The 12106-nt window shown below is 40.2% G+C and overlaps 5 protein-coding genes across 5 annotated transcripts; 2 read left to right on the top strand and 3 right to left on the bottom strand.

The window, feature by feature from the left end:
• Positions 1–764: 764 nt before the first annotated feature.
• On the bottom strand, positions 765–1916 carry LOC106396525 (transcription factor TCP21-like). Its single transcript, XM_013836936.3, has one exon. It carries the CDS (start codon positions 1756–1758, stop codon positions 1078–1080), a length of 681 nt encoding a protein of 226 aa, XP_013692390.2. The 5' UTR covers positions 1759–1916; the 3' UTR covers positions 765–1077.
• A 2220-nt stretch (positions 1917–4136) lies between these two features.
• On the bottom strand, positions 4137–5531 carry LOC106380530 (E2F-associated phosphoprotein-like). Its single transcript, XM_013820300.3, has 3 exons — positions 5371–5531; positions 5004–5169; positions 4137–4522 (listed from the first exon to the last, which is right to left on the bottom strand). Exons 1-3 carry the CDS (start codon positions 5399–5401, stop codon positions 4267–4269), a joined length of 453 nt encoding a protein of 150 aa, XP_013675754.2. The 5' UTR covers positions 5402–5531; the 3' UTR covers positions 4137–4266.
• Positions 5532–5926: 395 nt separating this feature from the next.
• On the top strand, positions 5927–6343 carry LOC125581599 (defensin-like protein 22). Its single transcript, XM_048747330.1, has 2 exons — positions 5927–5984; positions 6094–6343. The coding sequence occupies exons 1-2, from the start codon at positions 5927–5929 to the stop codon at positions 6276–6278; spliced, it is 243 nt and encodes an 80-aa protein (XP_048603287.1). The 3' UTR covers positions 6279–6343.
• Positions 6344–8434: 2091 nt separating this feature from the next.
• On the top strand, positions 8435–9578 carry LOC125588964 (putative pentatricopeptide repeat-containing protein At5g08310, mitochondrial). Its single transcript, XM_048760968.1, has 3 exons — positions 8435–8925; positions 9225–9264; positions 9357–9578. Exons 1-3 carry the CDS (start codon positions 8435–8437, stop codon positions 9576–9578), a joined length of 753 nt encoding a protein of 250 aa, XP_048616925.1.
• Positions 9579–9645: 67 nt separating this feature from the next.
• On the bottom strand, positions 9646–11828 carry LOC106380527 (succinate--CoA ligase [ADP-forming] subunit alpha-1, mitochondrial-like). Its single transcript, XM_013820292.3, has 7 exons — positions 11465–11828; positions 11060–11269; positions 10802–10972; positions 10552–10675; positions 10253–10314; positions 10071–10152; positions 9646–9988 (listed from the first exon to the last, which is right to left on the bottom strand). Exons 1-7 carry the CDS (start codon positions 11699–11701, stop codon positions 9846–9848), a joined length of 1029 nt encoding a protein of 342 aa, XP_013675746.2. The 5' UTR covers positions 11702–11828; the 3' UTR covers positions 9646–9845.
• Positions 11829–12106: the final 278 nt, after the last annotated feature.

Genomic DNA, 12106 nt, shown 5'->3' with positions numbered 1-12106 from the left:
TTTCATCTATATGTTTCATGATAACAAGATACCACCAGGCTTATTTTTCAATCACCAACACCACATGGTCATTGATTAGATTTCTCAGCCATAAACAAGGCGAAATCGCCGTGCCTGAACATGAGTCTTCCCAACCAGGACGCAGCAGATTCTTCATGCATGTTGATGTTCTGTTGATCTGAGGTCCCTCTCATGGTCCAAGCTTTGCCTGAGAGCTTGGAAGTCACTGCTCCAAAAGCAGGAAGCACAACTTTTCCATCTTGAGGAAGTGTTTTTAAGAATCACACTGAAAACATTATCAATACATATCTCAAGCTTGCCTGTTTTGATCTCTAATAGAGAGATTGCTAAGCTTGGAGACAATGTTCTTATCCTCTTCCTTGTCCAACTGCGTTTACAGTCTAAAGCATTCAGCAAATTTTCATCTGGTCCCACTGGTTATAAAACCGCTAAAGAACCGCTTGTATGCTCGGTCTGGAACATTAACAGCAATCCTTGGGTGACAGTTTTCCAAAATAAAGCTTAAACAAACTACTACATAACTTTTTACCAAAAAGAGAGAGCAAACACAAAGTTACATACAGACTTTGACAGTAAATAAATAAATATAAAGAAGACAAGGACCACTTCACAGTAATTGACACATTCACATTATTTTGTTTTCATATCTTCAATTCTCATTCATACCAAGTCACGAGAAACATTCAGAATTACAATCCTTTGGCCTGTGAGATATCAATACACTTCGTGTGGGCTCAGCTTCATGAACGATAGAAAACCATTAAAAAAAATTCACGCCAAAAACGTACAAAGAGCTTTTTTTGCTCTTCTTTATGGCGTTTTTAAGTAACAACAATTAATCAATCGATTTCACTATCACTCTCAAAACAAACTCTGAGACCAAATAATCTTAAACACTAATCAAACAAGCAAATAACTTAAAACTAAAACTTGAACACACAAAAAAAAAACTCGAACAGTCTCTGACCACTTTCATGACATTAAACATAAAGAGTTTTCTATACATTACCCAATCATCCCTAATCAAATAACACAAAAAGATTGATAAAACCTTTTTCAGCGTGAGTCATCCTCTTCTCTCCGACCCGACCCGGGACTCCCACCCGACAAAGAAGCCAGCAGATTAAGATGATGACCTGGCAGATAGTTCCCGACTCTAGCTGCTGAAGCCTCACCCATCGCAGCTACAGCCGCTGAAGCATGCTGCTGCTGACGGACAAAGAGTGTAGCTGCTTGCTGCTGCTGCGTAAACAACATCTCCGGCGTAGCTCCGGCGGCAAAGCTCCATACTTGTCCGAAGTCCTGCCTTGCCGGAACCGCCCAGAACCCACCACTACTCATTGCGTGTCCAACAGTTAACTCCCCTCCTCCTCCGGGGCCGCCTGATTCTCCCTCCTCCTCCGCTCTCAAAACGCGTTTTCCGAGAGCGAAGGGGGAGGAAGAAGCGGAGAGAGAGGCGGTGGAGAAGCTCGCCGGAGTTGTGCCCGTTCCCGTGGCGGCTATGATGGAAGGCTCGGCTTGACGGAGGAGCCACTCGATGGTTTGCTTGTCGGATTTATGGCCGAGCTCTCTTGTCAGCTGGAAGACTCGAGCGGCGCATATGATCGGCATGCGGATTCTCCTCCCTCTCCCGTCGACTTTGCTGTGTCGGTCCTTGGTCGGTGGTTTTTTGACGGCGTTAAGAGGTCCTTTGGTGGTTATGACGCCGTTAGTCATTGCTCCGTCGTTGTTCTCCATGGAGAGTCGGTGGGGATAGGGTTCTCTCTATCTCACTCTCGAGAAGAAGAAGGTTGAGAGGTAAAATGATTTAGAGAGTAGCAGGAAGCTCTGGTGGAGACAGGAAGGAAGGCACATGGAGTGTGGGTCCTACACAGCTCATTACCGCGAGTGTTTTTTTTTCTTTCTTTGCCGAGTATTTTTGTCTGAAAACGTTTGGGTTCACGCGCTGACTCTGGTGTTGACTGTAGTGTGGGGACCAGTGTTCTGTCAGGGGAATTTAATTTTTTAGGTTTGGAATTTAAGATTTTTGGTATTTACTATTTACTAGTATTAATTTTAACATATGATTAATTTTCTTCTTTTGTGTGTTTAAAATAAATGACTCTGATCCTGCGAACCCCACATATGATATGCGTTCGTGTGTGTGCAATTTGATTAATCATAATCATAATTCGTATTACCACATTACGGAATATCAAGATAATCATTCCTTTTTGGAGCGTAACTACAAATATGTAGTTGTATCCACCTGGCAGATACGTTCGATTGTGATATGTCGTTGCGTCGAGATTTTTTTAAAAATTTCTCTACTTTCTTTATGATTTATAGACCGAAGATTTTTTTTTTCTACCATTCACATTATACTATATTATTATCGTGCTGGTATTTGTTATGATCATGAAGCTCTTTCACCAGAAAAGTTGTTATGATTAGATGTCGTGCTAACATGCCCATACAATACATAACAAGGCATTTTATTTTCGTTTTGCTCTCTCTCTCTCCACTCCCCTCTGCGTTTACTCCCCTCTCTCTACTCAACTTTCCTCCGCCGCGTTTACTCCCCGCTCCGGTGGCTGCCGTGTCCTTTTGCGGTCGCCGGAGCCCCCCCTGTTTCCTCCGCTTCTCATCGTCATCTCCGTGGTCTTTTCTCTGTGTCGGCGGAGGTGAAGCTCTGAGATTCTCTCCTGGTTCAGATCCGGGTTTCTGGAGTAGATCTGTGTTGTTCCCGGTGAGGGTAGTGACGCTAGAGGACGGCGTTTGCTCCTTGCTGTGGCTACTTCCAGTTTTGCTCCGGCGACTTTGTCTAGGAGTTTTTTTTTTTAGATCTCGTTAAGCTTTTCGGTTTGGCGGCGCGTGGTTCGTCGGGGAGGCCTCTTGGTCTCAGATCTGGGTTGCTTGCAACTCTGGTGATTCTCTCTGTCTTTGTCTCCTCCGGTGGTCTTCGGGGGAAGTGCGTGGAGTCCTTGAGTGGGTGAGTCTCTCTCCTGCTTTGAGGTTGCTCCGGTTGGCAGCGCGTGGTGTTGCTTTGGCCATCGTCTCGTTACTGGTGGTTTGCTCGCCTCAAAGTTAGAGGTCCCGTCGTTGTGGCATCCACCGTCGCCAAGCTTCTCTCCTTGTGCTAATTCCAGCGTGCTACTAGCTGAAGGCAGGGCTTCGAAGTAGGTTCCGATGGAGGTAGGTTTTCAGTTAAGCTCTCGGTCTTCTCTCTAACTCGGTTGAGGCTGCTCCAGAGGTGGTGTGCTGTTCGGTCCGCTTGCTCTATATGGGCTCTCGGTTCAACGGGTGTATACGGTCCCGGTGAGGGCCTTGAAAGCGGCAATCTTCGAGTCTTAAACCGTACGACGGCATCGTCGGATAGTCCCACTGCCTCGTGCCGCTGGTGTATGTCAATGTCAGGTTGGTTTGTGAGTTCGTGCTTGTGATTCTTGGAGTGGTTCGCGATTCGCTGGCTTGCCGGAAGCTGTAGGTACCCTGCTTCAAGGTTTGAGCCGCCTTTCTCTCGGACTCGTGGCAACTGGCTTGCTCCTGCGGTTCCCTCCATTTTCCCTGGTCTGAGCTTTGCTTTGCTGGTCTCCGTCTCCAAACGTCTTTGTTTCTCGTCTCTGTTTAAGCTAGTGTTGTTGTGATTGGCATTGATGTTTAGTTTAATTTCAGTAATTCTGCTTCTAGTTAATCTATTGTAATGTCTGTCAAAAACTAAAACTTGGTATAATAAATTTAACATTTTACCAAAAAAAAAAAAAAAAACATCTATACTGTGTTAAATGATTAGTTATGTATTAGCTGGATAATTGCTAAGTAGAATTGGTAAATCACTATCTGATAATGATCATCCAATTACCAAAAATTAAACACTATTTAAACTTATCTATAGGGTGTACGAATCATTTGACAATTGTCAAACGTGGTAAACAGCTGGAGCCCATTCTCACTTTTTTCTCGTGGACCAAAATGCAAGAAAGTGACACTTATGCAAAAAGAGAATCAACTCGTGTTTCATACAACGATTCTTTTTTTTTGTTATCATAGCTTTCACTTGGAGATGACATCTTTAGATTTTTTTGCTTATGCAGCCAATCAGAACGACCCACGTCATCTCATGTTTATCTTCTGCCTTTGCTGAAAATAAGACGATCATCGATAAAACTCACTTTCCCCCGTTACAGTAACATTGGATTAAACTTTTGGTTTATTATCATTTTGTGACCACTTCCTAGATTGTTTTACAAGAAACTCATGAAGTAACTAAGGCTCGCTTGGGATGACGTTGAAGAAATGGTAGATCTCTTCACTGTCAAAAACTCCGATCTCTGTCGAACAAGTTGAGCAAACGACCGGGTTCACTCTTTCGCTGTCTGCAGAATCAGTTTCTTTCTCCTCCGAATCTCTCCTTCGTTTACCAACCTTTGACGGAACTGTATTGTGTTGCAAAGCTTTATCTTTATCAACTTCGCAATTGACCACAAAGACTGCTCTGTACTGTGTCACATACTGCTCGTGTCTACAAAAAGAATCCAAATGTTTGATTAGGAAAGTTCTACTAAACTGTATAAATCACAGTTAATACTACTAATACAGTTCCTACGTCCACAAGTCAACTTCACATGGCCACCAAGAGAAACGAAAGATGACAAAGTTACAAACAAGCAGGTTTAAATACCTTGTATTAGTCCATTAACTAATCCAAAGAGAGTTGTGTGATAAGAAGTCATTGTATTAGTATAGCACATGACCACTGTAACTAGTCAAGTAGTGGATGGTTATACATCAGCAACATGTACTAAAGACTTGAGACTAGAGAAGAGATTTTAATCAAAGACTTGAAGCGTTTTGGATCCTATTAAGTATGCAGAGCCTGTAACATGTAGTCAAGACTCTAAAATCTCCAAATCAATTAAACATTCCAGGATCTAGCAAATTCACTATCAGCAAAACACACAAGTCATCTCTAAGCCTAAACCAAAGACAGTGTGAAAAATCACCTTTGACACTCTAAGCAGACGGTGGTGAAACAAGCGGGACAGCTCAGCACAGCATCGGAAGCACGGCCATCTCTCTTCTTAGCCATCCACAGCTCATCTTTATCATCAAGATCCGAGTCGTAGAACTCTGCTTTGATGGAGTAATCAATCTCATCGTCGTCCGAAACTGTAACAAAGCAGGCTCTCATCAAATCAAAATCAATGTACAAGAACACAAATCTCAACTCTATGTACAGATGATACAACTCTTCTCGATGCAAATCTCTGGCGAAATGAATCTAACGGAATAAGAAACGAATCAACGAAGGAATGAGTTCGAGAGCGGCGTAAAGAGAGTGCAAAAGGCGAATTGAGGTTATGGTTTTACCCGTTTTCTGTGAATTGGCCGGAGAATCCATCTTCGCTGGTTGCTCAGCCTCGAGCTCCGGCAAATCGAAAAGACGACGACGAAGGAGATGAACGATGAACCTTGAAGTTTGAGCTTAGAATGGGTCTTCTAAAGCAAGTAAGCTTATTTGGGCCCAAGAGACTAATGGGCCTTGTAAAGAAATAATTATGGTTTTTTTGGATAAATATATTTGGATCATAACAGTTGAGTTGACAATATCTAATTCAGATTTGTATCTGTTATATTCCGTAACTGAAAGTCAAGAGTGTTTTGACTTTCTCAAAGAGTAGACATGTTACAATATAGTCAACGTACAAATATAAGTAGAAATAGAATGAAACTTATAAGTTATTGACTTTTGATTTGACTGAAACTTCGGTTTCATCAACACATCACGAAAATGTAGTATCCATCTAGTATAAATACGAGTGAAATACATCATTTTTTATCAAACACAAAACAAGGCTTAAACACTATTCTTAGCAAAAAAAAAAAGGCTTAAGCACTATTACAAATCTAAAAATAAAGATTAACAATGGCCAGTGTGAAATTTTTTTCTTTTGCTTTGCTTCTTGTCCTCCTTTTCTCCGTTGGTACGTAGTGTTTATACTCTGAAAAAAATATGTCTTTCTTTAATAGTTGTTACTTTCTTACTTCTTTTATCCACTTTATATATATATGTGTGTGTTGTGTGATTGGCAGATGTTGAAGGATATGTGTTAGAAAGTCGTACATCCTTGTGTTGCAATACCCACCCAGAATTTGGGAGGTGCATCCCAAACCTTGACACAAGAAGATGCAACAGTTGGTGTCTTAAGGGATGTGACAATAAAAAAGGTGGTTTCTGCAAACGTATTAACGGAGGACAATGCCATTGTTATTGTTAAGAATCTCTCAAAACCATGTAAAACATGCATGACCATTTGATTATTTCGTTTATGTTGCCGTTTTACTACTTTTGTATGATTTATGAAATTATGATATTTGTACGAAAGAGAGAAAAAGATCTTCAACTATCATTTGCTTTCATCTCGTCAATATAAATATATATGATACAACGGAAGAAAGAAAAAAATACAACTAAGTGTAATCACTACAAGAAAACAATGCCAACTCCGACAAAAGTTTCTGAGAAAGTGAATTATCAGAAGATTTGCTTGGTCTTTGTGAGAAATTGCCGAGAAAATATCAATTGTATCAGAAAGTTCTCGGTAAATTCCGATGAACAGAACTTGTCGGAATTTTGTCAGTTCATATCGTCGGAATTTTGTGGGTATAAAAGAAAAAAGTTTCCGAGAACTTTCATCCCTCGGAGAATTGTTGATATCCTCTCGGAAATCACCGACGACAAGGAAGCCTCAAAAATTTGTCGGAGAAATTGACGGTAAACCATCGTAATAGTTTCCGAGACGAGATCGACGACAACCAATCCCACTAATTTCTCGGTATGTGATAGTTTTGTTGGTTTTCGAGTTCATTCATTTCTTAAATCTCCCTTCTCCAGTAAGTTTCTGTATGGAAACTGTTGTATTTTAGCTCAGGACCTGTTTGTATCTCTTCTCGTTCTTACTCTCGAACTCTCTTTTTCTCTGTTTTTGTTTCTCTGTTTTGTTGTTCTGACTTGTGTCTTCTTCTTCTTCTTCCACTTACAACTTTGATTATCTTCGTCTTATTTCGTTGTTCTTATTCTGACTGATTCATCTTCTTCACTTGCAGGACTTACTCAAGGAATCAACTCTCAACAGAAATATAAATTTGTTTGGCAGATCTGACGAGTTTGGGGATGTTTGTTGATGGAGGAAACCGGCGGCTCTGTTGTAGGAATGGGTTGGCTTGCAAAATTGTCTCCTCCACCACGAACTATTCTCCTAGCAGCGTTGATTCCGGCGGCGGCTAGAGCTTCACGGCGGCAGATCTGGTGGACGACGACATTTTCTTCTTCGGTGGCTAAGGTCTTGTAGGTATCCGGTTTTGTTTTGGTTTTTTTGAATTCCAATTTTTGTAAACCGATTCTAATCTCCAATAAGGGTGGTATATATGTATAATGTATTATATATAGTTTGTATACACATGTTCTTTTTTGAACATATATATAGTTATATACACATGTATATGCTGCCACAGTCATGGTTAGGAAACTAAACCGGGACTTTGGTGTGGTTTAGTTGAGCTAGGCTTCGGCTCGGCTCCGATATATTTTTTTTTTAATAATTTTTTTTTGGATTTGTCGGCAAGTTCTCGGAGATCACCGTCAACATTTTGACAACCCTGTTTGTCGATGATAACATAGTCGGAAACGCCTCGTCTCTTTCCGACAACCATTTCCGAGATTAATCCGAGAGAAGAATTTCATCGCTAAGTTTCCGACAAACTGACGATGAACGTCATTTTCCGACGCTCAAACTCCGACCAATTATTTATTGTCGGAAACGTCTCGGAAATCATGAACTCCGACGAATTTCCAATAAATTTTGCTGTCGGCATAGAGACTTTTTCTTGTAGTGAATGCAAAAGAATCTTAGTCACAAACTACATTTTTATGTGTCTCCTAATGCATAGTTTGGTTAATTTCACACCAAAAATTGAAGTTTAAATTTTATAAAACGACAATGTATTACTAATTAAGCAGATCAATGAAAAAACTTACATAAGATATACGTACAAAGTAAACTATCACATATAAATTTTGATTCTGTTTGCTGTAAATAGAACCGTAAAATATAAATTATCATAAAATATAATATATGTAAAATTGTGTTGTAAATTAATAATACAATAATTTTTATAATTGGTGATAGAATAATAAAATGAATGAGTCTGTGAAGATAAAATGCTTCATGGATCATCTACAGCAAATTACTTAGGTTGACTTTTGTCAACTAAAAATCACGTTTGTAAAAATAAAGGAGTGGATAAAGGTTTGGAGTTGTTCCGAGACATATGCGCCGGTGGTCATTCCCCTGACGTGATTGCATACCATGTAATGATAAAAGCTCTGTGCAAAGCACGTCGAGCTACTGAAGCTGATAGCCTGTTTAACGAGATGGTATCAAAGGGGCTAAAACCTTCCGTTGCTACTTACAACAGTATGGTAGATGGATGGTGCAAGGAAGGTGAGATTGAATCGGCTATGTCCTGTGTTGCGAGGATGTATGAGGATGAGAGAGATCCTGATGTTGTTACTTACACTAGCTTAATCCATGGGCTGTGCGCTAGTGGAAGGCCTGGTGAAGCAATCTCTCGTTGGAACGAGATGAAGGGGAGAGGTTGCTGTCTGAATGTGATTACGTTCATGGCGCTTGTTCAGGGTCTTTGCAAGTGTGTCTGGACGAGTGAGGCTTTGGTTTATTTTCGTGAGATGGAAGAGAAGGAAATGGAACCTGATTCAGGTGTTTATGTATCCCTCATGAGCTCTTTTTTGTTGAGTGGAAACATCAGTGAAGGGTTTGGGATATTCAGAGAGATGGTTTGTAAAGGAAGGTTTCCGGTTTTAGTAGATAGGAACTACATGGTTGCTGTTGATGCTACAAATAAGTTTGTGGAAGATTATAGGACATCATGTTATATTACATGTCTAATCAAAGACGGTAGATTTCCTATTGTAGCTGTTGTGAATAGAAAGTGAAGTAAATGCTTCTAATTTTGGGTTTTGAAACCAATAAGAAGCTACCTCCTTGTTGCTAATCTTGGTCTGATGTCATGGACCCATCTCCTTCTTACAAGGTATTTGCTCTGGACCAAATTTTCCTTCTTCATAATGACATTAGCCTTACTTGTAACATATACATATTAACTTTTTAATCTTTTTCAAATGTATCTGCATAATATTACAGGCGCAGATGTGGTGTACTATATGGACTCTTGAACTATGATGTAAACAAAAGTCTGTAGGCATAAAACTTGTTGCAGAATGTTTTGAGATTCAATTCCAGTCCTGGACGAGTTACTTACTGCTCTGTGTGCAGCGTTCTGTGTTCATATACGGATTGAAGAAGACATTTAAGATGCATACGGGGATTAGCCAGTTGGATAAAGCAGTCAAAGCTACGCAGATTCATAGCCTAGCTCACGACAAAACATACTTCGACTCCAAGAAGATCTACGCAGCGTTACATCTGGTTGGTAATAGGATGATCTCATTGTTGACACTTGACAATAATGAAGACAATCATTGTGCGTGTTCTTGATAATATAGTCAATGACCAACTCTTATTTCTTGTAAAGGAAGTTATCATAGAGAATGATCCAATACAATAAATTTCAAGCAAATTTGATTTATTCAAACCAGCATGTAAACAAAAATTGTTTTGTTTTTTCTTCTCAATGAATATCGATTTAGAAAACAACCCCAAAAGAGTGTACAACCATCAATGGGCGATGAATGAGGGTTTTTTGTTTACTTCTTGAAGGTTTCAAAATGGAAAAAAAGAAACGTTAAGCTAGTGAAATTCACTTCACTGCTTCAAAAGACCTCTTTCTTTAAAGAGATCATACATGGCCGCTCCTATCTTAGCTGGAGATTCAACAACCTTCACTCCGGCGTCATTTAAGCTCTTAATCTTGTCCTGAGCTGTACCTTTGCCACCAGAAACAATGGCTGCAACAAACAACAAAACAGATAAGCAAATGATAGCAACAAACTAAAAGTAGGCGTTAAGATGGCTTGCTTATGAACATACCTCCTGCATGACCCATTCGACGACCCGGTGGTGCAGTGAGTCCAGCAATGAAAGCAACAACAGGCTTATCAGTACCACTTTCCTGTTTATATTCATCCAAAAAACAAAAGTTGAGTTTACTTTTAAGAATGAGAATATAGAGATGGACTGAGTTAAAAGAGATTAGCAGTTGGTTCAATTACCTTTATCAAAGCTGCAGCATCTTCTTCTGCAGTGCCTCCAATTTCTCCAATGAGAACGATACCTGAAACAGCCAGCTGTGTCCTCTTAATTTCCATCTTCCAGTTAAGCTATTAACTACTCTTAAAGAGATGACTTAAAGGAATAAAAGTCTTCTAAGATAAGAATATCTTGCAGTCTAAAGTAGTTAGGTGAACATGTTGCCATACTACTAATCCATCTTTCACTTAATCTACTTAGTAAAAAATGATCTTTATGGTTCATCTGTTTAAGCTAAATGGCCTGAGTTCTGAAACATTACCTTCAGTCTGAGGATCAACAAAGAATTTCTCCAAGCAGTCCACAAAGTTGGTACCGTTAAAAGGATCTCCACCAATTCCTACACAAGTAGACTGGCCTAAACCAACTGCAGTTGTTTGGAAAACCTGCAGGAAAGTTTAAACGAAAGCAACCATTAGAGAAAAGCCATAACCAACAACAACTCATATGCATACACTTTCAAAAGCACAACAAGCAGAGAAGACAAGACATAAAAAAAAAAGAGAGCTTACAGCTTCATATGTCAAGGTTCCAGAACGAGAGACAATCCCAATCTTGCCAGGCTTGTGGATATACCCCGGCATAATACCAATCTTGCACTCACCAGGCTTGATAATCCCAGGGCAGTTTGGACCAATCAGCCTAGTTTTCGACTGACTGTTAAGAGCATGCTTTACACGTACCTAAACAAACAAACACAAGCTCCCAAATAAAAAAAGAGCCAATTACATTTCTACACAAACCTATAGCAATAAGCACTAGAGAGATACCATGTCATGCTGAGGGATTCCTTCTGTAATACACACAATAAGATCCAACTCAGCTTCTATCCCCTCCATAATAGCAGCCGCAGCGAACGGCGCGGGAACATAGATCACAGAGGCATTGGCTTTGGTCTCAGCCTTGGCTTCAGCAACAGAGTTGAAAACAGGGAGACCTAAGTGCTCTGTTCCTCCCTTCTTTGGCGTCACTCCTGCCACCTAATCACACAATCAAACACACATAATTAGCATAAAGCTACAATCTTTAAATCAAATTGAGGAGGAACCACTAGAAAGCCACAAGCTTTAAATCAAATTGAGGAAAAAAAAGTTAATTACACAATCAACACACACATAATTAGCATAAAGCTACAATCTTTAATTCAAATCACTTCAAAAAGGTGAAGACTTTACCATTTTGGTGCCGTACTCAATGGCTTGCTCGGTGTGGAAAGTCCCGTTCTTTCCGGTGATCCCTTGGCACATGACTCTGGTGTTTTTGTCGACGAAGACGGCGGCTGGAGGGGGAGGATCCGACGCGAATGAGCGAGATTGGGTGAACGAGCTGAGAGTCGGAGGAATAGCTTCGGAGCTGGTGCTTGAGCAGCGGCGAGACAGAGATCCGAGGAGCCTTGCGACTTGTCTAGACATGATTGTCTTCTTCTTCTTGTTTGGTTCTCGATCAGCTTACAGAGAGAGGTTGCTCCGATCTGAGTCAACTTTGTTGAACCCTAACCGAGTGAAGGGTAAAAACGGAAATGGGGAAAAAGAAATGTCAGCGAGGTTCGTTTTGAATAATAATCAGCAGATCAAAAGAGGCTTTTGAAGTTTTAGCCCAAGCCCAATAATCTTTATAATGATATATATAGTACATACAACATTTGAAGTTTTGAATCATACACCTAGAAGAATAGAGAGAGTGATCCCAAATTGATTTGGGATACAATATAGGAGGTAAAGTCATTGCTTGACGTTTTATTCAAAACTAAATTGATCTCTACCGCAAAATATATATTTTGGTTAAATGATGTTTGCTGTTTTATCTAGAGGAGGAGT

This window comes from Brassica napus, chromosome A2 (assembly GCF_020379485.1).
Source record: "Brassica napus cultivar Da-Ae chromosome A2, Da-Ae, whole genome shotgun sequence".
In the NCBI taxonomy this organism is placed as follows: Eukaryota; Viridiplantae; Streptophyta; class Magnoliopsida; order Brassicales; family Brassicaceae; genus Brassica; species Brassica napus.
Note: the sequence above shows the minus strand (reverse complement) of the source record. Positions and strands in the feature narration are given on the sequence as shown.